Source organism: Maniola jurtina, chromosome 13, assembly GCF_905333055.1.
Source record: "Maniola jurtina chromosome 13, ilManJurt1.1, whole genome shotgun sequence".
In the NCBI taxonomy this organism is placed as follows: Eukaryota; Metazoa; Arthropoda; class Insecta; order Lepidoptera; family Nymphalidae; genus Maniola; species Maniola jurtina.
The window spans coordinates 13042176-13067308 of NC_060041.1; the positions used below are offsets into that span (position 1 = coordinate 13042176).

Here is a 25133-nt window from a genome sequence, read left to right on the forward strand (position 1 = left end):
TTCATTATTTGGTGATAATAAAAAAAAAGAATACCCGGCTGAGTTAGTTACGGGATCTTCTCAGACTTGGGCGCGTTTGGAACCTTCGTAGTTTTAGTTTTAAGTTACGTGATTAATTATCACCATTATATCGTAATTACTACTTTGAATAAATGATTTTGACTTTGACTTTTGACTTTGACTTTGACTTTGAGAAGGGTTTGCAGTCCTCCACGGCACTGGCCACTTATCTCTATAAGAGATCTCTACCAGTGACCCTTGTCAGAGTGAGAGGTTGTAAAGGGAGTAGAATAGGTACAACAAAGATAGAAAGCCTTTAGAGCCTCGATAGCTCAACGGTTGAGGAGCGGACTGAATTCCGAAAGGTCGACGGTTCAAATCCCACCCGTTGCACTATTGTCGTACCTACTCCTAGCACAAGCTTAAAGGTGCCCACGCACTTGAACTGCACTGTGCAATGCAGTTCGCGACGCGCGTACGTCACTACCGCGCGTCGCGGCTGGAGAGGATATCGTGCGGGGCGATGACGCGACGCGCAGTTCCGCTGCAATTAAGTTCGAGTGCGTGGGCACCTTTAGCCATGATTAGCATGGCTAATATTCTTTAAAAAAAAGTAATCATGATAAAAACTTTATAGATATTATGTGATGACTAGCTGATGCCCGCGACTTCGTTCGCGTGTATAGAGGTTTTTTTTATAAATCCCGTAGGAACTCTTTAATTTTCCGGGATAAAAAGTAGCCTATATGCTAATCCAGGGTATAATCTATGTCCATTCCAAATTTCAGCCAAATCCGTCCAGTAGTTTTTGCGTGAAGGAGTCACAAACACACGTACACACACATACACACAAATTTTCGCCTTTATAATAATAGTGTGAAGTGTGATGTGAAATGTGAAGTGTGATAGTGTGAAGTGTGAAGATGATGAAGAAGGAAAAACGGACTATATAGATATGGATAATTCTAGATCTATGGCAAATACCTAATTACTGAGCACAGCTGAGGTAGGTAATAATTGAAAGCTGATTGTTGCGGAGTAATGCAATCTCACTGTTTTATAAAAGAGCACAATACAGTGCTAGCGCATAATGAATGAGTAGGTATTGTCGCTTCAATGAAAAGCTATTTACATGACACGTTACGATATATCGAATAAGTCGTACGATTAGATTTGAAGGCGTTATAATTTAAAAGAGAGTCGAGTTCTCTCTATCTCTCTGTCTGTCGTATTCCTTCATGTTGAGGGTCGCGATCCCTTCCATTAATCACATAATGGTGATTGATAATTCGTATTTCATTTATTCCGTGTACGATTCAACTAAAGAGTATGTGATTTTGACTCTTATATTATGATTAGCTGATGCCCGCGACTTCGTTCGCGTGGATGTAGATTTTTTAAAATTCCCGTGGGAACTTTTTGATTTTTACGGATAAAAAGTAGCCTATGTGCTAATCCAGGGTATAATTTATCTCCATTCTTAATTTCAGCCCAATCCGTTCGTAGTTTTTTCGTGAAGGAGTAACAAACATACACACACACATACACACACACACATACAAACTTTCTCCTTTATAATATTAGTGTGATGTGTGATTATTACAGGTTACGAGGTGGCCTTTATGAAGCATAGAGGCATAGCCGATTTCAGCTAAGCCAAGCTTATTATTTCCTCACTGTTCAACCACTCTTTACAGTACGACGAAAAACCATGAAAAACCAAAACCATTTAGACGGTGTCCCACACAGAATTTGATACACACTTACATACATAGACTGCTAAAATCATAACCTTCCTTTTGAATTTGCCGTAGTCGGGTAAAAAGAAACGTAGGGTATAAAATGCTTATTCTAAACCACGTCATTGTATCGACCATCAAGAATGGAATTGTTAAGTGTGACTCCTGACCTTACAGAGTCAGGTCCTATCGATAGAATAGTTTCAATTATTCGTGTCAATTAGCTCTGGGACCATACCTATCGTTTTGTTTACTAACGGATTTTTATTTGAGGTAAGAATTCACAGAGTTTAATTAAAAACTCCACTCTATCTTATATTTTGATTCAGATCTTGCTAGTGATTTGATCTACTTTTACTGAACTGATTCTTATGGCGCCGAATTGCGTTCCCATACCTATTTTAAGGGTTCGGTAGGTAGCTCAAAGGAAAAAGGAACCCTTATAGGATCACTTCGTTGTCTGTCTGTCTGTCAAGAAATCTTTAGGGTGCTTCCGTTGACCTACAATCACGAAATTTGGCAGGTAGGCAGGTTTTATAACACACGTAAGGAGAAAAATACGAAAACCGTGAATTTGTGGTCATATAAAAAAAAAACCGGCCAAGTGCGAGTCAGACTCGCGCACTGAGGGTTCCGTACTCGAGTATTTTTTCCAACATTTTGTACGATAAATTAAAAACTATTATACATAAAAATAAATAAGAATCTGTTTTAGAATGTACAAATAAATTGATTTCATATAATATCCCACTTGGTAGGTATAGTTATCTTACTTTGAAAATTAAAACACATTTTAATTTTTTTTAATGATGTAACCACAAATTCGCGGTTTTCAGATTTATTCCTGTATCTGTGCTATAAGACCTACCTTCCTGCCAAATTTTATGATTCTAGGACAACGGGAAGTACCCCATACGTTTCTTGACAGACAGACAGACAGAGAACTTTCAGGCATGCAAGTTTCTTCACAATGTTTGCTCTCATCGTTAAAGCAAATGATAGACAATTAACTCCGAAAAATTAGAAGTGCCTTCGCGAGATCGAACCTCGGGCCTCCAGAATAGGAGGCGGACGACTTAACCATTACCACGCGTACCAACCAAAATTTTACTTCCTTTTCAACCTCTCGCACTGCCAAGGGTCACTAGGGTAGTGATCTCTTATTAAGATAAGTGCTTCCCTGTCCACTTTTAGGGTTCCGTACCACGAAAGGAAAAACGGAACCCTTATAGGATCACTTTGTTGTCTGTCTGTCTGTCTGTCTATCCGTCCGTCCGTCCGCACGTCCGTTTTCCTCTTTATTGCAACAACTTTCTGATACAAAAAAAAAAGTTGTTGGTACAAATACATTTAAGGATTCTTTGTCCACCTTTCTTAAACTACTGTTTATCTCGGGAAATCAATGAGTTAGCAAGGTATTTTCAAACCTAAATCCACGTGGATGAAATCGGGGACATCACCTTAAGTAAATCAGGGCATTAAACAATTACTAAGCATTCTTGTGCAACGGTATCGTATTATAATGATGAATGCTTTGGTTGCTCTTTTTACATTTAACTTGCAAATCATTGTTTTATTTTGTCATTCTTGTTCATTTTCATCGTTTCCAAATGTAGGTAATGTCAATATGTAATTACATTTTCAACAAGTGCAAATTAAAAAATTATAACACACCCGACAAGTGAAGGCTACAGTAACTAGAAAAGAGCTGATAACTTTCAAACGGCTGAACCGATTCTCTTGGGTTATAGCTAAGAACACTCTCGATCAAGCCACCTTTGACACAAAAAAATTTAATTAAAATCGGTTCATTAGCTACGATGCCACAGACAGATACACAGATACACACGTCAAACTTATAACACCCCTCTTTTTGAGTCGGGGGTTAATAATAGAACCTAGAAATACCTCCTCCCCTGCGCGATGTAAGCAAATCAAAAACATGGTTCAAATCAAATTTAAGAATTTTGTTATTGCGTCAGCAAAAGGGTGAGGAAGGCGCGTAGTTCAGGTCCTCCCACATCTTTATTCTACTTTATTTTATTTTATACCTACTTTATCATTAAATTATTGTACTAACCCTATATCTACTAACCACATTATTTATTTTGTATTGTATTTGTATTTTGTATATTGCATTCTATAGGTAGTTACCGTCCGAAACTTCTGGCTTCACGGAAGACCAGCGCTGTGCCTGCGTTCCCCACACAGGCGCAGCAAATGCTGAGTGGAGTCCATTTTGGCACCACACACCACGCGTCCCATTTTGTATTTTATTTATTTTAAGTTATTGTTGGTACCAAATTCAAATATAGCAATGTTTGCGACTACAACGTGTTATTTCGGAAAAGTGTCGTTTTTAACCCCCGACCCAAAAGAGGGGTGTTATAAGTTTGACGTGTGTATCTGTGTATCTGTGTATCTGTCTGTGGCATCGTAGCGCCTAAACGAATGAACCGATTTTAATTTAGTTTAATTTTGTTTGAAAGGTGGCTTGATCGAGAGTGTTCTTAGCTATAATCCAAAAAAATTGGTGCAGCCGTTTAAGAGTTATCAGCTCTTTTCTAGTTTTCTTGTAGAAAAGAAGGTTACATAACCGTTAGGTTCATAATATTATGTCAATTGACAAATGTCAAGCTGTCAAGATGGACGTTGCCTTGATACATAATTATTTATTTGAAAATGATGTTTTGGAAAACTCTGATACTTTGGATCGTAGGCGCGGAATAGTCCAAGAAAATCGGTTCAGCCGTTTGAAAGTTATTAGGTCTTTTCGGTCTTTTCTAGTTACTGTAACTTCACTTGTCGGGGGTGTTATAAATTTTTAATTTACACTTGTAACTAACAATCTTCAAACCTGTTTATCTTATACTAAATGATAAAACTAACATTCAATTTCCATTGTCTCAATGATTCTGGACGGTAAATCTCACAGAACACACCATCCTTCTAAAATCAATAGAAACTAATTTTTTGAACTATTTCAACTAACACGCTGTACTTAGTCGTAAATAGGCGATATTTAATAGTCTAAACCCTATAGTCAAAATTCTAATCACCTTCTATCTGTTCAGTAGGTACAATATGGGTAATCCTTACTCTATGGTGCGCCGTGTGGTAATATTGACTCTATTATGTTTCAGTGGATGATACGCCGACATGGATTTCTTGAAGAACCGAGACCTGAAAAATGTGCCTACCATCTACGAATATTATAAAGGCAAGACCATCTTCATAACTGGTGGCACAGGTACGTACGAGAGACACTAACGCAATATAAGTCTGCCGATCTGCACTTAGCCAGCGTGGTGAACTATGGCCTACATCTTTCTCATTCTGAGAGGAGATCAGTGCTCAGTAGTTTATCAGCGATGAGTTAAGTGGATGATCATGATGATGAATACACAAGTGTAAATTAAAAATTTATAACACCTCCGACAAGTGAAGGTTACAGTAACTAGAAAAGAGCTGGTAACTTTTAAACGGCTGAACCAAATTTCTTGGATTATAGTTAAGAACACTCTCGATCAAGCCACCTAAAAAAAAACTAAATTAAAATTGGTTCATTAGTTTAGGAGCTACGATGCCACAGACAGATACACGCGTCAAACTTATTACCCCTCTTTTTGGGTCGGGGGTTAAAAATAAAGATAATGCATAGCTGTTCGAATGAAAAGGAAGCACCAAGATCTCTATCATACACATTTGAGAACATAATATTATTTTATATGGAGAACTCTTAGGCATCTAGGTTTTCTCACTCTCATTCTGAGAGGAGAACCGTCCTCAGTAGTGGGCCGATACGGTTGAGACGTTGACCGTAGTTGTTCAAATACTCCGTTTAATAGTTTGAGGGTTTCAAAACTGCCACTATAGGACATTTAGGATTTAACTTCTGGATGTTATTAATATACATATTATTTTTCTTTACAGGTTTTATGGGCAAAGTTTTAGTAGAGAAACTGCTATACTCCTGTTCAGAATTGGACAGAATCTATTTGCTGTTGAGAAATAAGAAAGGGGTGAAAGCGGAGGAGAGATTGGCATCTTTGTATTCTTCTAAGGCAAGTACCTATATTCTTAAGTTAGAGAGAAGTTATGCCATCGGACATCAATCATTTAATTAATTAAGGAATTAAATTGTTGAGGCGAAATGAGGAGATCAAGAAGAGAGACAAGTGTAAGTGTAAATTAAAAATTTTCAACACCCCCGACCAGTGAAGGTTACAGTAACTAGAAAAGAGCTGATAACTTTCAAACGGCTGAACCGATTTTCTTGGACTATACCGCGCCTACAATCCAAAGTATCTGAGTTTTCCAAAACATCATTTTCATATAAATAATTAAATTATGTATATCTAGGCAACGTCCATCTTGACAGCTTGACATTTGTCAATTGACACTTAAATATTATGAACCTAAGGGTTATCTAACCTTCTTTTCTACAAGAAAACTAGAAAAGAGCTGATAACTTTTAAACGGCTGAACCAATTTTTTTGGATTATAGCTAAGAACACTCTCGATCAAGCCACCTTTCAAACAAAAAAAAGTAAATTAAAATCGGTTCATTCGTTTAGGCGCTACGATGCCACAGACAGATACACAGATACACAGACACACAGATACACAGATACACACGTCAAACTTATAACACCCCTCTTTTTGGGTCGGGGGTTAAAAATAGTTAAATAAATATTTAAATCAGATATTAAAGATCAATTTAATTTACTTTAAGCCGATAAGGAAAAAAACGTAGTTTTTAAAATCGACGCTAAACCAAACTAGCAATGAAAATACCTACTACAAGTATAATTATTGAAATCAATAGATCTTATCAAAACAACTAATTATAAAGTAAGGATTGCAACTACTTACTCACCTTGAAAAATCATGATATGTACAGTAAACCTGATATTTCATTGTCTAGAATTTTCCCCCTTTTTGGTTTAGCGTTCTTTTTTGAAGTCGGATAAAGCGGTTGCCTATGTTGGATGTAGATCTAACATAGGCAACATAGGCTACGCCTTACGCTACAGCCGCGCTGCCTTCGCACAACACTTTACGGCTAGTTTGAAGGCGCCCTTAGATTCAATATAGGTAACCGATTTCAGACTTCAACAAGTGTAAATTAAAAATTTATAACACCCCCAACAAGTGAAGGTTACAGTAACTAGAAAAGAACTGATAAAGTTCAAACGGCTGAACCAATTTTCTTGGATTATAGCTAAGAACACTCTCGATCAAGCCACCTTTCAAACAAAAAAAAAAAAATTAAAATCGGTTCATTAGTTTAGGAGCTACGATGCCACAGACAGATACACAGATACACACCTCAAACGTATAACACCCCTCTTTTTGGGTCGGGGGTTAAACATTTGAAAAGTCTTTCAGCTAGTGAAGCCGTGCCAAGTCAAAGAATAAGAATTGTAGAATTTTTGTGAATTGCAATTAATTTTTTAGTGTTTTGATCGGCTGAGAAAGGAGAAACCAGATATTTTTCAGAAGAAGGTTTTCTTTATTGCCGGTGACTGCAGTGAAATTGGATTAGGTATGTAAAAAAGTTATACTCATCTGCAGGAATTGCATTTCAGTTAAAAACAGATTGATGAAATATTGGGATCTTTGGCCAAGAAACTCTTTAAAATAAAATGCTTTCTTCATATTTCAGGAATTTGTGCAGAAGACCGGACTTTGATTGTCAACAGAACGAATATAATTTTTCATGTTGCAGCCAGCGTAAGGTATAAACTTACTACTAGGTACTTATTAATATTACTATAGGTACCTACTAAATATGTATTGATACTCATAACATGTAGGTATCTGTCTGTTTATATGTTACCTTTTTACTATGCATCTGCTGAGCCAATTTTGACGGGTGCATAAATAGCTTGCATCCCGAAGATAAGCTTCCTTTTAACCCAAAAAGATCCAAAAAAAAATCAACGGAATTTTTTAAAATTTAAATTAAGAAGGACAAAGTCGCGGGCGTCATCTCATAATGAAAGGAGAGAAATGGGAAACGATATTTTTTATTTTTTTGATTTAGATTTGATGATTCGCTAAAAACTGCAGCCAGGCTAAACCTTCGCGGCACAAAGGAGATGGTGGAACTTGCTAAGGAAGTCCGGCATTTGGAGGTTAGTATTGCTACTACAATAAGAGCTCAGCAGGGAGATAAACTCCCGATGTGAACCCTCAGGAAAGGAGAAAGGGTACGGCTTAAACAATCTGTATTCTGTAATACACCTCTCCCGTTTAGATCTTCTGTCAAAATCAGCCTATCACGAACTAGCAATGAGGGCTTCCTCATAGAACGAGATGAGTTTAGGCCGTAGTCCATCATGCTGGCCAAGTGTGGATCGGTAGACTTCACACACCTTTTAGAATGTTATGGAGAACTCTCAGACGCCCTTTGTACCGTGTCAGAAAAACTATTTGGGGTGTTGCGATTTCATACGATTTAATCAGTCGGAGGGAGCTAATGGATTCCAGTGGTGCAAGCCCCTGGCATGTGGTAGTTCCTGCAAGACATCTATGTCAAGCAGTGGGCGTCTATCGGTTGACTATAATGATGATGGTGAATTTTCTAACAATGGTTCTTTGGATTTCAGGTGCTAGTCCATGTTTCTACGTCATACGCCAATACGAACAGAAAATGCATCGAAGAGGTCATCTATCCGGCTTTTGCGGACTGGAGGGACACGCTGGATATATGTGAGAACATCGATGATCACATGCTTAATGCTCTCACCCCTAAGTAAGTTTTGATACAGTGAGCTAGTTATTCTATTCTATTCAAAAGGCATAGAAAAACATGATGCATTTTTAATGTTCGTTACAATCATTAGATTTTGTTAATCCATTTGTCGTACCTACGTCTTGGTTATTTTATTACAAGAAAATAACCCGGTCAAGTGCGAGTCGGACTCGCACACGAAGGGTTCCGTACCTACCATCGTACAAGATATACCTTTATGTAAAACTCTGCAAGTTAATAACGGTCTGCGCCATCTATATGTGACTTAGTGAATAAAATTTTTCGTGAACACATTTTTTTGTGTGATATATTTGATATAACCAAAAATTCACGGGTTTCGGCTTTTTCCCTTTACTTGTCCTATAAGACCTACGTAGCTCCCTGCCAAATTTCATGATTCTAGGTCAACGGGAAGTACTTTATTGGTTTTCTTGACAGACATGACAGACGGACAGACAGACAGACAGGCAACAAAGTAATCCTACAAGGTTTCCGTATTTCCTTTTGAGATATGGAAGCCTAAAAACCAGTAAAGTTTAAATCAAACGGATTTTTCCGATAGCACAAGCTAACAGAATCTTACCAACTCTTCTTGGAATTTGGTTTTCTCAGTTCAAATATTGTTCAAATATATAGAGTTTGTATTAGTTTTCAATTATTGTGTTGTTCATTTTTATTTTTTATTTTTTTTGTACTGTTTATTGGTCCTCATTAAAAGAATATTTTTTTTGTTTATATTTTTTCCATTTTTTTAAGTGTATGAGAATCTTTTCCAGGTATTTAGGCGAGCTCCCAAATACTTATGTGTTTACAAAGCAATTGGCGGAACATGTACTGGCGGAGCAGAAAGGCAAACTGCCTATCGTCATAATGAGGCCATCTATTGGTAAGAGTCATTCTTTTTTTGTAGTTTTACTAACATTTATCCCAAAAAAAAAAAAATTGACTGGCTGACTGGAAGTGACTTTAAAAATCTAAAGTCACTTCCACTTTTTTTTTATAGTCTTTAAGCCCTAATTCGCACGAGCGTTAAAAAAGTATAGCGCTGATAATACAAAATGTGCGTTAAAAAAGCGCTGACGTGTGAATAGATACTTGGGAATGCATTTGTTCTATTTGAACGCTTTTTTAACGGACGTTAAAAAAGCTCTATGCAATATCGTTTATTCATCAAACTATTTATCAAGTGTCACTTTTTGCCCTACTTTTAAATTTCAATCGGTATGATTTTCTAAATCCACACAATTTAATAAATGTAACAGTGTGCCTGCCTTTTACCTTTTCACCATGTATCTGCTTAACCAATTTTGTCGAAAGGTACAGAGATAGCTTGCATGCAAATACGAGTGCAGAAATTACTTTTTGATTTCAGTGATATCGAGCCACACTGAACCATTAGTGGGATGGATAGAAAACCTAAATGGGCCAGTTGGAATGATGATTGCAAGTGGTAAAGGTGATTACCAGTTTATTTCTTAGGAATTATTAAATAGTGGGTTTAAGTGTCCATTTTAAATTATCGATTAAATTAAAAAGCACGTCACATAATTGTGACGTCACATGCCAGTGTTTCATAGAAGCTCGCATACTAATTTGCCATTTTTGTTGCAACTTCTAGGTAAAATCCCAGACTTTTGTTTCAATTTTCGACCTAACATTCTTTTGGTCTTGCTGTGATGTAATTTGTGCCTAAATGCGTAAAAATATGAGGTGCCTTCTAAACTGAGAATGATCATTTTATATTTTTTAGGAATTCTACGGACAATGTACACCAATCCAGATTTAGAAGCAGACTATATACCAGTTGATGTATGTATAAAGTCCTTCATAGCAGGGGCTTGGGCGAGAGGCACTCAAAAGTAAGCAATTCGTAAACTCTAGGATAAACGTATAGGGCCCTAAGGTGCTTAAAATGGCGACCTTGCGAACTTGGAAGGGGTTTAGCAGTTATTCGGGGTATTAGTGCTGTTTAACTTTTTTTTATTGCACTCCAGGTTGAAACCAACAGACGAGATAGACGTGTACAATTGTTCGTCCAGCCACATGAAAACTATGACTATGGGCGAAGTTGTTGACTACGGCAAGAAAATTGTCCGCGAGATTCCTTTAGAGGGCATGCTCTGGTATGCTGGCGGGTCCCTGACGACTTCTAGACTGATGTACTACTTTAAGGTAGGTAGGTATTTTTACCGAGGGAAATAAAGTCTAACACCCGTATTTACAATCCATTAGTATAAATGCGAAAGTGTGTCTGTCTGCTAGCATTTCACGGCCCAACAGTTTAACCAATATTGATGAAATCTGGTGCAGACTTAGTTTATATCCCGGGGAAGGAGATAGGCTACTTTTTACCCCGGAAAATCATAAAGTTCCCAAGGGATCCTTTGGTACAGAGGTAGCTTGAATCCTGGGAACTGACATAGACAAGTTTTTATCCCGAAAAATCAAAGTATTCTTACGCATACTATCCATACTATAATATTATAAATGCGAAAGTGTGTCTGTCTGTATGTCTGTCTGCTAGCTTTTCAGTTTAACCGATTTTAATGAAAGGTTAACAGACTTAGCTTACATCCCTATGTCCTTCATAGGCTACTTTTTATCCCGAAAAATCGTAAAAGTTCTACTATAGTAATATATATGTATATTAACTGTCTTTAGGTGCTGTTCTTTCACTTATTGCCAGCCGTTTTGGTGGATCTTGTGTTAAGGATTACTGGGAACAAGCCAATGTAAGTAAATCCATACTTTCTTAATATATAAATGCGACAGTGTCTGTTTGTCTGGTAGCTTTTTATAGCCCTTCCATTCAACCGATTTTGATGGCAGGTACAGGTACAGAGTGCTTACATCCCAAGTTAAGTATGGATAAAGATCAACTATTTGTCCTTGAAATACCTGGAAAGGGTAGGTGGCAGTATTCATTAAAACCATAGGTACTCTTTTGGTTTCTAGACGGCATCGTACCGGAACGCTAAATCGCTTGAGGGCACAGCTTTGGCGGTAGGGTGGTAACTAGCCACGGCCAAAACCAGACAAGACCAGAAATTTAGAAATTATAATATTCCAAACCTCTGCCGGGTATCGAACCCGGGACCGCCCACTAATAAGACATAGCGCTTACCAATATGTCAGGGAGACCGTCCCTGCATAAGGCTGCGATTTCCACTGAAGCGGAGTGGAGTGGAGACGTTCAACAGACCAATCTGATTTTTGTTAGATGACGTGATAATTTTATAAAGGAATACGATGCAAAGAACTAGATTTTGAATTTCATCACGTTCTTCCTAATGCTAAAACTGTGGAATTTTTATCGGGTACTTTACAGGCTGGTCAAACTCCAACGCCGCATCTATACAGCTAATTTAGCTTTGCACTACTACGTTACCCAGCAATGGACATTCACCAACAAAAACATCATAGAACTTCGAGAGAAGATCAGAGAAGAAGACCGAGATCACTTCTATTACGAGATGGAGACGATAAACCCTGAAGAGTTCTTCAAGAACGCGTGTATTGGAGGGAAGGAGTACATACTGAACGAGAGAATGGAAAATCTTCCAAAAGCTAAGGCCCATTTTAGAAGGTTGGTTTTTTATGAGAATCCTGTACATATAAAAAGACTATCTTTAAAAAGTATCTTTAAAGATTATCTTTAAAGAGTATCTTTAAAACAAGAGTGAATAAGCACCTTCTAGGTAAACGCGTCCCATCTTAGACCACATCATCACTTTCCATCGGGTGTGATTGTGGTCAAGCGCTTGCCTATAGTGAATTAAAAAAAAGACTTGTTCTGACTGACTAAGTGACTGATATAACAATGCACAGCCGTCGGGAAATGTTTTAAGTTCTTTTTATAACGTAGGCATTAACTAAGAGAAAAAATTCAATAACCATAAAACACTAAAAAGTAAATAATAATTTAATTTATTACCGAATATACTATGTATACTAGAGTCAATCTAGTTTTATACTAACATTTTTGGTTGCCTGGAAGAGATCGCTAGGTAGCGATAGAGCCGCCAAATTGTACCTACCTGCCTATATTTTGTTGAGCTTTGTATGTGTTTTTTCTGTACGAATTTTGTGGTGTACAATAAAAGTATATTCATTCATTCATTTCTTGGACCCGATGCCAATGAGCCGCACGAAACGTCTACTCTTCATATTGTTTGTGACTAGACATTGCCGTGCTTTGTGTTCTGTCCTTTAGCCTTTAGTTTTTTGTCAATATTTAGGGTTCCGTAGTCCGTACCCGAAGGGTGCCAGCAAGACACTATTACTGAGTCTTGACCGGTTTTTTTACTAGAGTAATTTAATTTTGGTATTCTTACAGAATGGAGCTATTGGACCGGGTGGTCAGTACTGCAATACAAGGCTACGTCCTATGGTTTCTCCTCAATATTGGATTTGTGAAGCGATTCCTGCAATCTATCTTTTATTAATGTCTTTTGAATAAATTAGGTACCAATTTTAATAAACTTTATAATCAAAACGGAATAATAAAATTAATTTTATGATCTAAATACTACTGTATTTTTTTTTTTCAAATTGAAAACATTATATTCCAATAAACTTAAAGCTAGCCTTATCTATAGTAGGTACACGACAGTTTGAGATGGCAACCGGCTCATACCTCGATTGCCATCTCGAACTGTCGCGCACTATACGGTCTACATATTAATATTATAGTATGTTCCTGTGGAATAGGTAGGTAGGTATATCTAGCTAAGTAATTATATTTTCATGATATTGTCGCTATGTAACGGTATAGTCCAGGAGCTGCTGTACAGCGATATGTTCGAACTATTTTGTACTATAGTCTGTTTTTTTTTTAACAGACGAGTACCGAAAATATAAAACTACGTTGTTATTGGTCAACGTAATAGGTATTCAATATGAACGATATTGAATACCTATTCATAGTATTCAATATGAACGGGCCTTTACAATTTTAAACAAGAACAAGGGCGTTGGCTCCTCCCTTCACAATCACCCATCTCACTCTGTCAATATCGGTAATTTGCGAGAGACATACTCAGTACTCGTCTGTTTAAAAAAAACAGAGCATAGTATGTAGTTTGTTTGTTGGTTTGTCCTTCAATCACGTTGCAATGGAACAACGGACGACATAATTTTTCGCATGGGTATACATAGAGAGAGAAACATAGGCTACTTTTTAGGGTTCCGTACCCGAATGGTGCCAATGGGACCCTTTTACTAGGGACTCTGCTGTCTGTCCGTCCGTTCATCCGTCTGTCAGGTAACAGGTAGAGAGCTGAAATTATCACAGAATGTGTATTTCTATTGCCACCATAACAACAAATAATAAAAAAATCCAAATTGGCCACCATGAAAATAAAAAAAATAAAAAAATATTTTTTCATGTACGAAGGAAACCCTTCAGGTTCAAGCCTGACTCGCACTTGTTACCAAAAAAATGAAATAATGAATTTGAATGAAAAAATGAGTTTCCCACAGGATTTTTAAAATCTTAAATCCACGTGGACGAAGTCGCGGGCATCAGATAGTAAACGATTCTTAGATGCTACTTTTAAGAAATAAAGCATTTATTAATTACTACACCTACCAATTATAATTACACATCATTTTTAAGTACATACTTATATCTGATATTTGTTTCATAATTGTTGTTTCCTAAAACGTTTTAAATATCGGATAATTAAATGCGTTTATGCACAGTAGATATTGGTTGTTTGTTAAACTCTTTATCATTAACTTGTGATCGCCTGCAGCTGCTTCGCTCGGCAAAAATATACAACTTACTTAAATCTATCTATCTATCTACTGATATACTTACTTAATACAACCTATCCCGTGGGAATTTAAAAAAATCAACCTTATTCTTTGTTTCCATTAAGTACCTATAAAGAGAACTTTTGGGCAAAATTTCAGTTTTCTAGTTCCTAAATATCCAGCAGCTCTTAATCATTATGAAAATTTATGAAAACACGTGTATGTACGAGTACAATGTACTATTCGATGAGATGGTAAGTGAAATTATAAATTCAATACAATTTATTCAATTTTAATATGTTAAATATGGTTTTCAAAAAATCCCGTTTTTAGGGTTCCATAGTCAACGAGGAACAAGCAAGAATTTTTTTTCAAGAAGGCATCTTCTAGGCAAGCGCGCCCCATCTTAGGCTGCATCATCACTTGCCAGCAAGTTTGGTTACAGACAAGCGCTAACTAACTCTTTTTTTAAAAATCGGTTAAGTGCGATTCGTACTCGCACGAGAAGGATTCCGTACCGAAGTACAAGAAATAACACTTTTTTTTTAAATTTACTGGCTGTCATTTTGCATTCTGTAAAAATTTCAACTCTCACCTATTCCGGTTCACGAGATACAGCCCGCTGACAGACAGACTGACGGACGGACAGCGAAGGCTTAGTAACACGGTCCTGTTGGCACTCTTTGGATATGCAACCCTAAAAAACTATTGTATCACAAAGTTGCAAGCCAACAGTTTCGTCTAGTTACCTACTCGTTGAGTGTGCTACGGGCTTAATCATAATTATTCGAATTAAAGTGGATCCATAATTATTCCCTCTACAAAGTAGGCAGTTCCGAACATTGCCTCGTGCTGAACTCCCGTGTTTCTACCAAAAGTGATTTCTAATAATTCTGTGGCATTGAGAATGTAAGATTCTTTTTTGATTTTTTAACCAACTCTCAAAAAGTTTTTTTTTGTAATGTTCATAAAGTCTTAATCAAGGCAGATAGGATTTTAAGAGCACCTTTGAAAGTTAATTAAAGGGATTTGAATATTTAAAGTGGAGCCTGGCCTGCCTACACGTGTGCCATTTTTCTTTATTTTCAAAATAGCGACCACGCATAAAACCTGTATTATTCAATAGCTGACATCAATACAAACAAGTAATGTATGAGAAAAAAATTTAAAGTGTCACATGCAGTGGCGTGCAGTTCATAGATGCATAAAAGCACTGCTTACTCAAATTGAGATAGCTTCACGCTCATTTTTCATCATGACAGTCAATAAAAAGGTGTAACACAACTAAATAATGCCTACCCTAGCTTAGAATCCTGTGCACGCCACTGGTCACATGTCCGATATAATAATATAAGCTATCATAGTTTAAGTTATACTGATAACGCCACCAGTACAATTTTGATGGCTAACTTAAAACAAGCTTTTTAATGCTGCTTGTGCCTTGAGCGTAAGGGTCAGCGCATACAGACGGACAGGAATGGAAACGAGTCTTAAAAACTCATTTTGCACACTCTACCACCACGACTCTACTCTGCCGATGTATGTTGCAAGCTGTTAAGTTCATAGGTGCCTAGATATCGTAAAAATCTGTCATAGATTCATAGAGATAGCATATAAGTAATTCAATTTTAGAATAGGCGGGCAAACGTCGAAATTTGATATCCCCATAATAAATTGGCAGGTAAATGTTTCTCTCCCACAAATCTCCCTATGGTTCATACGTGTAATCTCCTGTCACGTTTTTTACATGAAAACTTTATAGGGGCTTAGATGTTGTTACAACAAGTGTAAATTAAAAATTTATAACACCCCCGACAAGTGAAGTAACTAGAAAAGAGCTGATAACTTTCAAACGGCTGCGCGATTCTCTTGGATTATAGCTAAGAACACTCTCGATCAAGCCACCTTTCAAAAAAAAAAAAAAAAAATCGGTTCATTAGTTTAGGAGCTACGATGCCACAGACAGATACACAGATACACACGTCAAACTTATAACACCCCTCTTTTCGGGAGTTAAAGATACGATCCCAAGAATCCCATTAATAAATTCATTGTAAAATGACGTAAAGAATCCCTAATTATTATTAATTATATGCCTACCTACCTGCCTACCTACGCAAAACTCAAAAGTTACGCACTTCCTTATGGGCATACTCGTACGTAGTTTTCCCCAACATTTTATCCATACTACTCGTATTTTAGTATGATACTTTAATATTATAAATGTGTGTCTGTCTGTCTGTCTGTCTGTCTATCTGTCTTCTAATTTTTGCACGGCTCAACAGTTAAATCAATTTTGATGGGTATAGAGTTAACTTACATATCCTGCAAAATCAAAGAGTTCCCACGGGATTCTTAAAAGCCCATCCGTTTCACTGATTTATATGGAATTTGGTACAGACAGAGCACGGTACCTTGCTCCCGGAAATTGACATAGTTAACTTTTTATCCTGGAATAGCAAAGAGTTCCCACGCGATTTTTAAAAAACCTCAACCCACGCGGACGAAGTCGCGGGCATCATCTAGTGTTACATAATTTTATCATTTTCCCACCTTAATTTTACAGCATACAAAATGACGTTTCTGGAAGACAGAGATTTGGAAGATGTTCCGACTATACCGGAATATTACAAAGGAAAAACTATCTTTATGACTGGCGGGACAGGTAAGTTTGTGAAAAGATGCTTTTTACGGCAAAGGTAAGTTTGCTTAATTAAAATCGATCTTACGAAAAATATCGCAGCCCACAAAATGACTTTCGTAGAAGCCAGATATTGGAAGATCTCCCGACTTTACCAGAATATTATTGAGAGAAGACTATTTTTATCAGCGGAAGGCATAGGTAAGACTCTTTAAGAAAATACGCTCTTTAGGACAGGTGAATCTGTGTACGAGAATGTAATTCTTTATAGTTATAAAGCCAGCCAGCCAGTTGGCTGTACAGGTAAATCAGTTTAATAAGAGATGATCCGTATGACTGGTGGCATAGGTCATCGTCATCGTCATCGTTATAAACCGATAGATGTCCATTGTCCATTGCTGGGCATAGGTATCTTGTAGGGATTTCCAGATATTATGTGGTATCTGGAACTCCCTGGAACAGACTATAGTTAATCATAATAAATATTCTTTATTTGTACAACCACAAGAAGGATTACATTAAAGAATACAAAACACAGTTATACAGTTATCATTTCTCACCATTATACTTTAGCATTAATTAACTATTGTATAGTTTTGGGCTGCAACCTTATTAGGCAGGATTATAACCTGGCTAATGAATATTCAATGAATACAATTCACGAATATTAAAAAGGCTTTAATAGTCTGGCACGGGTCAAAGGTTCAGTATTGCATATTTTGTTGAAACAGACCATTGAATTTGAAACAATCAAATATTTTTGGTTTTACCCGACCACAAAAATGAGGTATTCACTTCGACACGTATTTTGTTTGCCTTAATTTTTGATGCTAGGTGAAGACAATGTTGACCTTTGAACTGCACAGTGGGCGATTTATTTTTGGAGGTACAAAGTAAGTTGCAACGGCAGGGGTGTCTATTTTGTTGTGCTGTTTGGTTTGACCTAATCCGAGTAAACACCGAGATCATATGATTCACAGCTGAATAACCTAACCACTGGATCAACGAGGGAATATTAGAGGGTTTGAAATGTAATTAACTGTAAATCGAAGCCAGATTATAAATCCGAAAGTGTGTTTGTCCTTCAATCACGTCACAACGGAGATAATTTTTGCATGCATAAAGACCGCTGAAAATAAGAGTTTACCAATTTTCAAAATAACCAATTTACGCGGATGAAGTCGCTAGCATTAGTTAGTAATTTATATTTAGTAAAGAAAGACTGCATTTTTTCTGTTGCAGGATTTATGGGGAAAGTGTTGTTGGAAAAGCTACTTTACTCATGCACAGATCTAGACAGAATATATTTATTGATGCGGCCCAAGAAGGGAGTGCAGCCTGAAAATAGACTGGCCGCTCTTTATGCGTCCCCTGTAAGTTAAAAATGTTGGGTCATATACTTAGTAAAATTAATTGAGGTAGTAGTTTAGTAAAAGCAGTAGTTCAAAATAAGGATTTTCAGGAGGGAGTTCGCAATTAAGCTGCATTTTGACGTGTGTATCTGGTTATCTGTGTATCTGTCTGTGGCATCGTAGCTCCTAAACTAATGAACCGATTTTAATTTAGTTTTTTTTTTTTGAAAAGTGGCTTGATCGAGAGTATTTTTAGCTATAATTCAAGAAAATCGGCTCTGCCGTTTGAAAGTTATCAGCTCTTTTCTAGTTACTGTAACCTTCACTTGTCGGGGGTGTTATAAATTTTTAATTTACACTTGTATACTATGTAGAAATAAATATAAATGATTTTTTTCAGTGTTACAATCGTCTTCGTAAAGACCGTCCGGGGGCTTTCGAGTCCAAAGTGTTCTTCTTAGCAGGTGACTGCAGTGAATTAGGATTAGGTAAGTGGATAATAAATTAATCTCCATTACTTTAAGATTACCTAGCTAAACTGTCCCGGCTTTGCTTGGTATAAAAAATTCTTACTTCACTAAAAGTGTACAACTTTGTTTTTACATTTAGATGTTTGATTGTTGATTGAATTGAAATTGATTTAACTTTGATCCCCAACCTCACTCCATGAAGCCCTCAGTAACCTGGGTGGTCTATTCGGCTTCTGTAGCGAGCTTGGATTGCTGGAGTGAAGACTTCATCGGGGAGGGGCAACGCACGCACAACAGATGGAAACGCTTAAGAGCGAAGAACCATCCCAGAGAGAGAAGAAGAAGTGTGATTGTAGATTACTCACTATTTCTGTCTTCTTTATTTCAGGTTTATCGGAAGAAGACCGAGCACTGATTGTGAATCGCACACACATTATCTTCCACGTTGCTGCTAGCGTGAGGTAAAGCGTTACCTTTAACTAGCTTATATTATCTATATTATACGCTAAACAGTACAAAATTAACCGAACTTACCTTCCAGTAAGATAATAACGTAGGTAGTTTAGTTACACTTAAATATTAAACAAACATGTTCCTGAAGCCCATAATAAATTATTTAATAACTCAAAATTTAAAAAACCCCCGACACAAAAACTGCTATAAGAAAACTAGAAAAGAGCTGATGACTTTCAAACGGCTGAACCGATTTTCTTCGATTATAGCTAAGAACATTCTCGATCAAGCCACCTTTCAAACAAAAAAAAAATTAAATTAAAATTGGTTGATTCGTTTAGGAGCTACGATGCCACAGACAGATACACAGATAGGTACACACGTCAAACTTATAACACCCCTTTTTTTGGGTCGGGGTTAAAAATAGTTACTACTACATACCTACATTTAGCGAATACCAATAATAAAAGCTAGTTTTATGTAAAAAAATAATAACTCAGCCGATCGGTTTCTCGGTTTACTTGACTTGCTTATCCACTAATAACGATTATTTTATTCAAAAATAACTTATAAGTATTTTGTGTCATACTGATTTCAGATTTGATGATCCACTAAAAACTTCTGCTAAATTAAATCTCCAAAGTACAAGAGAAATGGTTGAATTAGCTAAAGACGTGCGTAATTTAGAGGTAAGTAATCAATCCAATTGAACGAACTCTATAGCTCCGGCTACACGCTCCGTTTTACATGTGAGCTTATCTGCACGAGCCAGTTTACGCAATTTAGTGCGTGCGTGTAAACGGTTAGATGGTTTCCCGCGATGTTTAGTGAATAAGGAGACAATGAATAGTGAACAGAGAGCAAAACAAATGCCCCAAAAGCGTGGCTTGAGCAATCGTTGACTTGCTAAAGATTGGACTGCGCAAATTTTCGTCTTGCCTGTGAGCCTGTAGCCGGAGCTTACACTACTTTGACATATCCATGGCTCCCTATTTTACCTTCTTAAAGGCTTTTAACCAACTTTCCTACATTACATGCCTATAAAATCCAGCATTGTTCTTTCACTCTCTCATCCACACCCACCACCTCCTTTAGCTTTTTTTTCCACATTGGTTCATTATTGGCAAAGAGGTATTGTTGCAGTCCTTCATTGTGGCTCTTCTGATCTCTGTTGACAATTTCACGAAAATACACACAGTGACATGTGAATAGGAATTCTGTTGGGGAACTATCACATCCAGGACGTGTTCCATTCATCCTTGCATCACTAGATTTTGCACCTCTTTTTTTAAAAAGATATACAAGAATCGTTATTTACGAAATTCCTACCCTCTGCACTGGAAACCCTTCTGCAGAAGGTAGTTCCTTTCAGAGATACAAAAGCTTTCTTAATTTAAGCACTAAAATCTAATATGTATCTTTATATTATCTGGAGTAGCCTAAAATTGTGAAAAAAAATTCTGTAGCTGCGATACAATATTATATTTTCAGTTGTTGTTAACTAGATCACGCTACTGTTTTAGTTTCTAGCTTTCTCTGATACTATATTATTTTCGACTATTCATTATTATTTTTTCATTCATTCATTATTTCAGTGTATGGTCCACGTGTCGACATCGTACTCAAATACGAACCGCGATCCCATAGAGGAGATATTGTACCCTCCTCTAGCAGACTGGAGAGAGACTCTAGAGATTTGTGAGAACTTTGATGACCGAACTGTGAATATTTTGACGCCCAAGTGAGTTCATTTACTATACATATAGGTGGAACAGGTATATACTATTAAAAAACTACCTAAACACAATCCAATACAGTAATCATTTGCCTATATTACTTAGTATTTGCCTTTTATACTGTAGTTTTAGTGATTTAGTATATTTTAAACCCGCAATGTACATCGTGCAAAACTCAGAGTCAATGCCCCGTCTACACGCGTTGGTGGCATTGACCCCGCGGTACCTAATTACGCGACCTTGTAATTCGTTGACCTTTAGCGTCAATTTTATTTTATTTCAAATTCCAGATATCTCGGAGAGATGCCCAACACGTACGTATTCACCAAGCAATTGGCAGAACATGTGGTTTATGAACAGAAAGGAAAACTGCCTATAGTCATAATTAGGCCCTCTGTTGGTAGGTTCAACATCGTCATACCTTTGTGTCTTCTTCCATTTGATTGTATACAAAATCAGGATATTCTATTTGAGAAGGACACGTTGGATTTGCTGATATTATCGACTCTTCAATTTTCTGAGGATTTGTTTCAACAAATTTTAACACTACCTTCTTTGTTCTGTAATTTCACAGAATAAGGACGGTAGTAGCAATATTACATAAATTAATTTCATCCTCACTACCTGGACCCTCAGTATGACATTTTACTTCTCACCAATTTCGGGAGTTGAAACAAAATAACGTCAAAGTAAAATGGACCAAAAGAATCTTGATTTAAAGTCAAAAATTCAATACCATTAATTTTAATTTAAAACGTTTCCCCTTTGAGCGCTGGCTGTAAATATATGTACAAACTTGAGCATTAAAACAAGGCAGTTAAGGACCATTTTACTTTAACGCTAAAATGTTTCGACTCTCAAATACTATCAACGTTGGTGAGAAGTAATATCTTATACTGAGGGAATTCTTCTACATCCCTTTATTCAAGACAACTTCTGGCACGCATCTGCAATTTGTTACCCAGCTTGCAATTGCAGTATGCCCTCAAGATGAAGGCCATGGATAGACACAAGAGTTGCCTTTTAAATGTTACTTTCGTCACCCTATATGCTGTATATAATAATTGTTATTTCTAGTAATATCAAGCTACAGTGAACCAATGCCTGGTTGGATTGAAAACTTTAATGGACCAGTCGGCCTTATAGTCGCTAGTGGAAAAGGTACGTTACCAATTTACTTTCCAATTTCCAAACTTCCTCCATCTACGGAGACAATAAAATAAATAAGGAGCTTGAGAAAATTTTGATTTTCAGTTCATTTTATTGTATTTTTAGGTATTCTTCGATCACTATATGCTAGTCCGGATGTAACTGCTGACTATATACCAGTTGACGTGGCTATAAGAGGTTTCATTGCCGCCTCATGGATTCGAGGAACTAAGAAGTAATTTAAAACATTTTTTTATTGTACCTATTTATTGACTGATGGCACTAAACGAGTCGCAAGAAGCTGTTAGACACCAACAACAAAAGATCATTGGGAGTGGGAAAATTCTAACACTCTTGGTAGAAAGCTGAGTTTGTTGTGGGACCTACGAGCGTTTAGAACCCTCGTTATAGTTGTTTATTCTCTAAAAATCATTATCTTTTGCGTTATATAAATAAAAATTGCAAATCAAAAATATCATCTAAAAACTGTAACGAGACAAGCTGTCTTATCTCGTTGAATAGTCACACTAATATTATGCTGACCGAGGTAACTGTCAGCCCTCCGGTCATCCGTGGACTTCGTGAAACGGGATGACTGATGATTAGATTCAACATTCGTAAAACAATTTTTATAACAAGTGTAAATTAAAAATTTATAACACCCCCGACGAGTGAAGGTTACAGTAACTAGAAAAAAGCTGATAACTTTCAAACGGCTGAACCGATTTTCTTGGATTATAGCTTTCGATCAAGCCACCTTTCAAACAAAAAAACTACATTAAAATCGGTTCATTAGTTTAGGAGCTACGGTGCCACAGACAGATACACAGGTACACAGATACAAAGATACACACGTCAAACTTATAACACCCTTCTTTTTGGGTCGGGGTTAAAAAACGTGTTGAAACACTTCTTAATTTTTTTTTCAGGCTTGAACCATTTGATGACATTCCTGTGTACCACTGTTGTGCCAGCTCACTGAATCAAGTATCTTCACATGAAATATTAAGTATTGGTAAAGAAATTGTCGCTTCGTATCCGTTAGATAATATGATCTGGAGTATCGGAGGCACAATAACACCTTCTAAATGGGTTTATAATTTTAAAGTGAGTAATGTCGGAAATAATAGTAAGTAAAAATAGGAATAATAATAATAATAATTAGAGTTTAAACGTTTAAGGGTATCTGGTAAGCCTCATTAAAGGTAAAAGTTTGAACTTACCATTAATGTGATTTACCTGTGTTATTTCAGGTAAACGTTAAATAAAAACCATGAATTAGGAAGAATTACCAGCTCATCTTTTAATTATTTATCTTATAACATAAAGTAAAAAAAAAAATATTCTTACTTTGTTGATTATTTTGTAAAATAATAAATTAATAATTATTTTCAGGTACTATTGCTACATGTTCTACCGGCTATTTTAATCGACACTTTATTGTGGATATTTGGAAAGAAAACAATGTGAGCGAAACATTATAAACTTTTGTTGATTATCTTACAACAAATAATTATATGTGGAAAATCTGTTTTGTATTTTCAGGGTGGTTAAAGTCCACCGCCGAATATATTCAGCGAACTGTGCTTTGGAATACTATCTCACTCAGCAATGGACATTTACAAACAAAAATTTCATTAATCTCCGTTCAAAGATAAAGGAAGAGGATGAGGCACAGTTCTATTACGAAATTGAGCGCATCGACAGATATGATTTCTACAAAAATTCTTGTGTAGGTGCACGAAGATATTTATTGAAAGAGAAGGATGAAGACTTGCCAAAAGCTAGAGCTCATTACAAGAGGTAAATATTTTATTTCCCACTTTAAAAAAAAAATATAAGTAGCGGGCGGACAAACGAGCAGGCGGGTCAGCTGATGTTAAGTGATTACCACCGCCCATAAACATTTGCAATACCGAGAGGAACCGCCAATTTGTTGCCGGCCTTTCAAGAATTTCTTAGGCTGCCCCTTGAATAACCCCATGTTGTAATCCAATGGAAACACTGCAGAAGGAAGTTGACTCAACAGTTTGCATGAGCGTGGAAAAAAGGATCTGGTACAACAGGCGGTCGAAGTGCACCAGGCATCCATGTGGGTGAGGATGTAAATGCTTGCGGTGGCGTGCGGTGCGGTTGTAGAGAAAGGAGGGTTGAATGAGGTCCAAGCACTTCCTATTATACAGGCGATAGAAGATGCAAAGAGCTGCGATTGTACATGTAGTTTTTCTTTACATCATTCGATCCCATGAACTCCCTTTACCTGACAGTATCTGTACAGTACGCGACAGGTCGAGATGGCAATCGAAGTGGCGACGCCCCGCTCACCCGCACAACCCCCGCGCTAACCCGTGCAGGATAGTGCGGGTGTGCGGGGCGTCCTCCAACCTCATACCCCGATTGCCTCGGCATTTCGACCTGTCGCGTACTATACTTACTTACCTGTTGTTTCATTTAATTTCAGAATCATGTTCTTGGACAAGGTAGTCAAATTTTTGTTCTACGGTATTTTGCTTTGGTGGCTCATACACAACAATTTCGTCCGTAATCTTATTGATAAAGTATTGTATTAAAATGCTTATGTTACATTTTATAGACGATTATACTTAATGTGATCAATAAATTATAACATTATATGCTAAAAGTATGGAATTTGTTTTATTTAGTTAACATTTAATAATAACATCATCATCGTCAACAACCCATCGCTGGCTCACTACTGAGCACGGATCGCCTCTCAGAATGAAAAAGCTTTGGACTATATAGTCCGTCAAGTCAGTAGTCGTAATAGTAGTCAAACGCGGATTGGCAGACTTCATACATCTTTATGGAGAACTCTCAGGCAAGCAGGTTTCGTTTGCGTTAAAGCAAATGATATTTAAAAGTGAAAATAAAAATTTATAACATCCCCGACAAGTGAAGGTTACAGTAACTAGAAAAAAGCTGATAACTTTCAAACGGCTGAACCGATTTTTTTGGATTATAGCTAAGAACACTGTCGATCAAGCCACCTTTCAAACAAAAAAAAAACTAACTTATAATCGGTTCATTCGTTTAGGAGCTACGATGCCACAGACAG

The 25133-nt window shown here is 36.9% G+C and overlaps 3 protein-coding genes across 3 annotated transcripts in view; all 3 read left to right on the forward strand.

The window, feature by feature from the left end:
* The first annotated feature begins 1869 nt into the window (after window positions 1-1869).
* LOC123871035 (fatty acyl-CoA reductase 1-like) lies at window positions 1870-13027 on the forward strand. The gene is made up of 14 exons (XM_045914579.1): window positions 1870-2012; window positions 4883-4989; window positions 5673-5803; window positions 7200-7287; window positions 7408-7480; window positions 7789-7879; window positions 8354-8499; window positions 9276-9385; window positions 9872-9955; window positions 10250-10358; window positions 10494-10671; window positions 11161-11231; window positions 11828-12085; window positions 12836-13027. Exons 2-14 carry the CDS (start codon window positions 4899-4901, stop codon window positions 12942-12944), a joined length of 1539 nt encoding a protein of 512 aa, XP_045770535.1. The 5' UTR covers window positions 1870-2012; window positions 4883-4898; the 3' UTR covers window positions 12945-13027.
* A 1919-nt stretch (window positions 13028-14946) lies between these two features.
* On the forward strand, window positions 14947-24701 carry LOC123871036 (fatty acyl-CoA reductase 1-like). The gene is made up of 14 exons (XM_045914580.1): window positions 14947-15165; window positions 16823-16921; window positions 18140-18270; window positions 18650-18737; window positions 19108-19180; window positions 19771-19861; window positions 20768-20913; window positions 21199-21308; window positions 21986-22069; window positions 22184-22292; window positions 22987-23164; window positions 23453-23523; window positions 23603-23860; window positions 24519-24701. The coding sequence occupies exons 2-14, from the start codon at window positions 16831-16833 to the stop codon at window positions 24625-24627; spliced, it is 1539 nt and encodes a 512-aa protein (XP_045770536.1). The 5' UTR covers window positions 14947-15165; window positions 16823-16830; the 3' UTR covers window positions 24628-24701.
* LOC123871032 (fatty acyl-CoA reductase 1-like) overlaps window positions 23164-25133 on the forward strand; it is a 30712-nt gene continuing 28742 nt past the window's right edge. The window contains exons 1-2 of the mRNA XM_045914577.1: window positions 23164-23168; window positions 24984-24987. The gene's annotated coding sequence lies outside the window, so the exon portion shown is untranslated. The remainder of the gene's footprint in view (window positions 23169-24983; window positions 24988-25133) is intronic.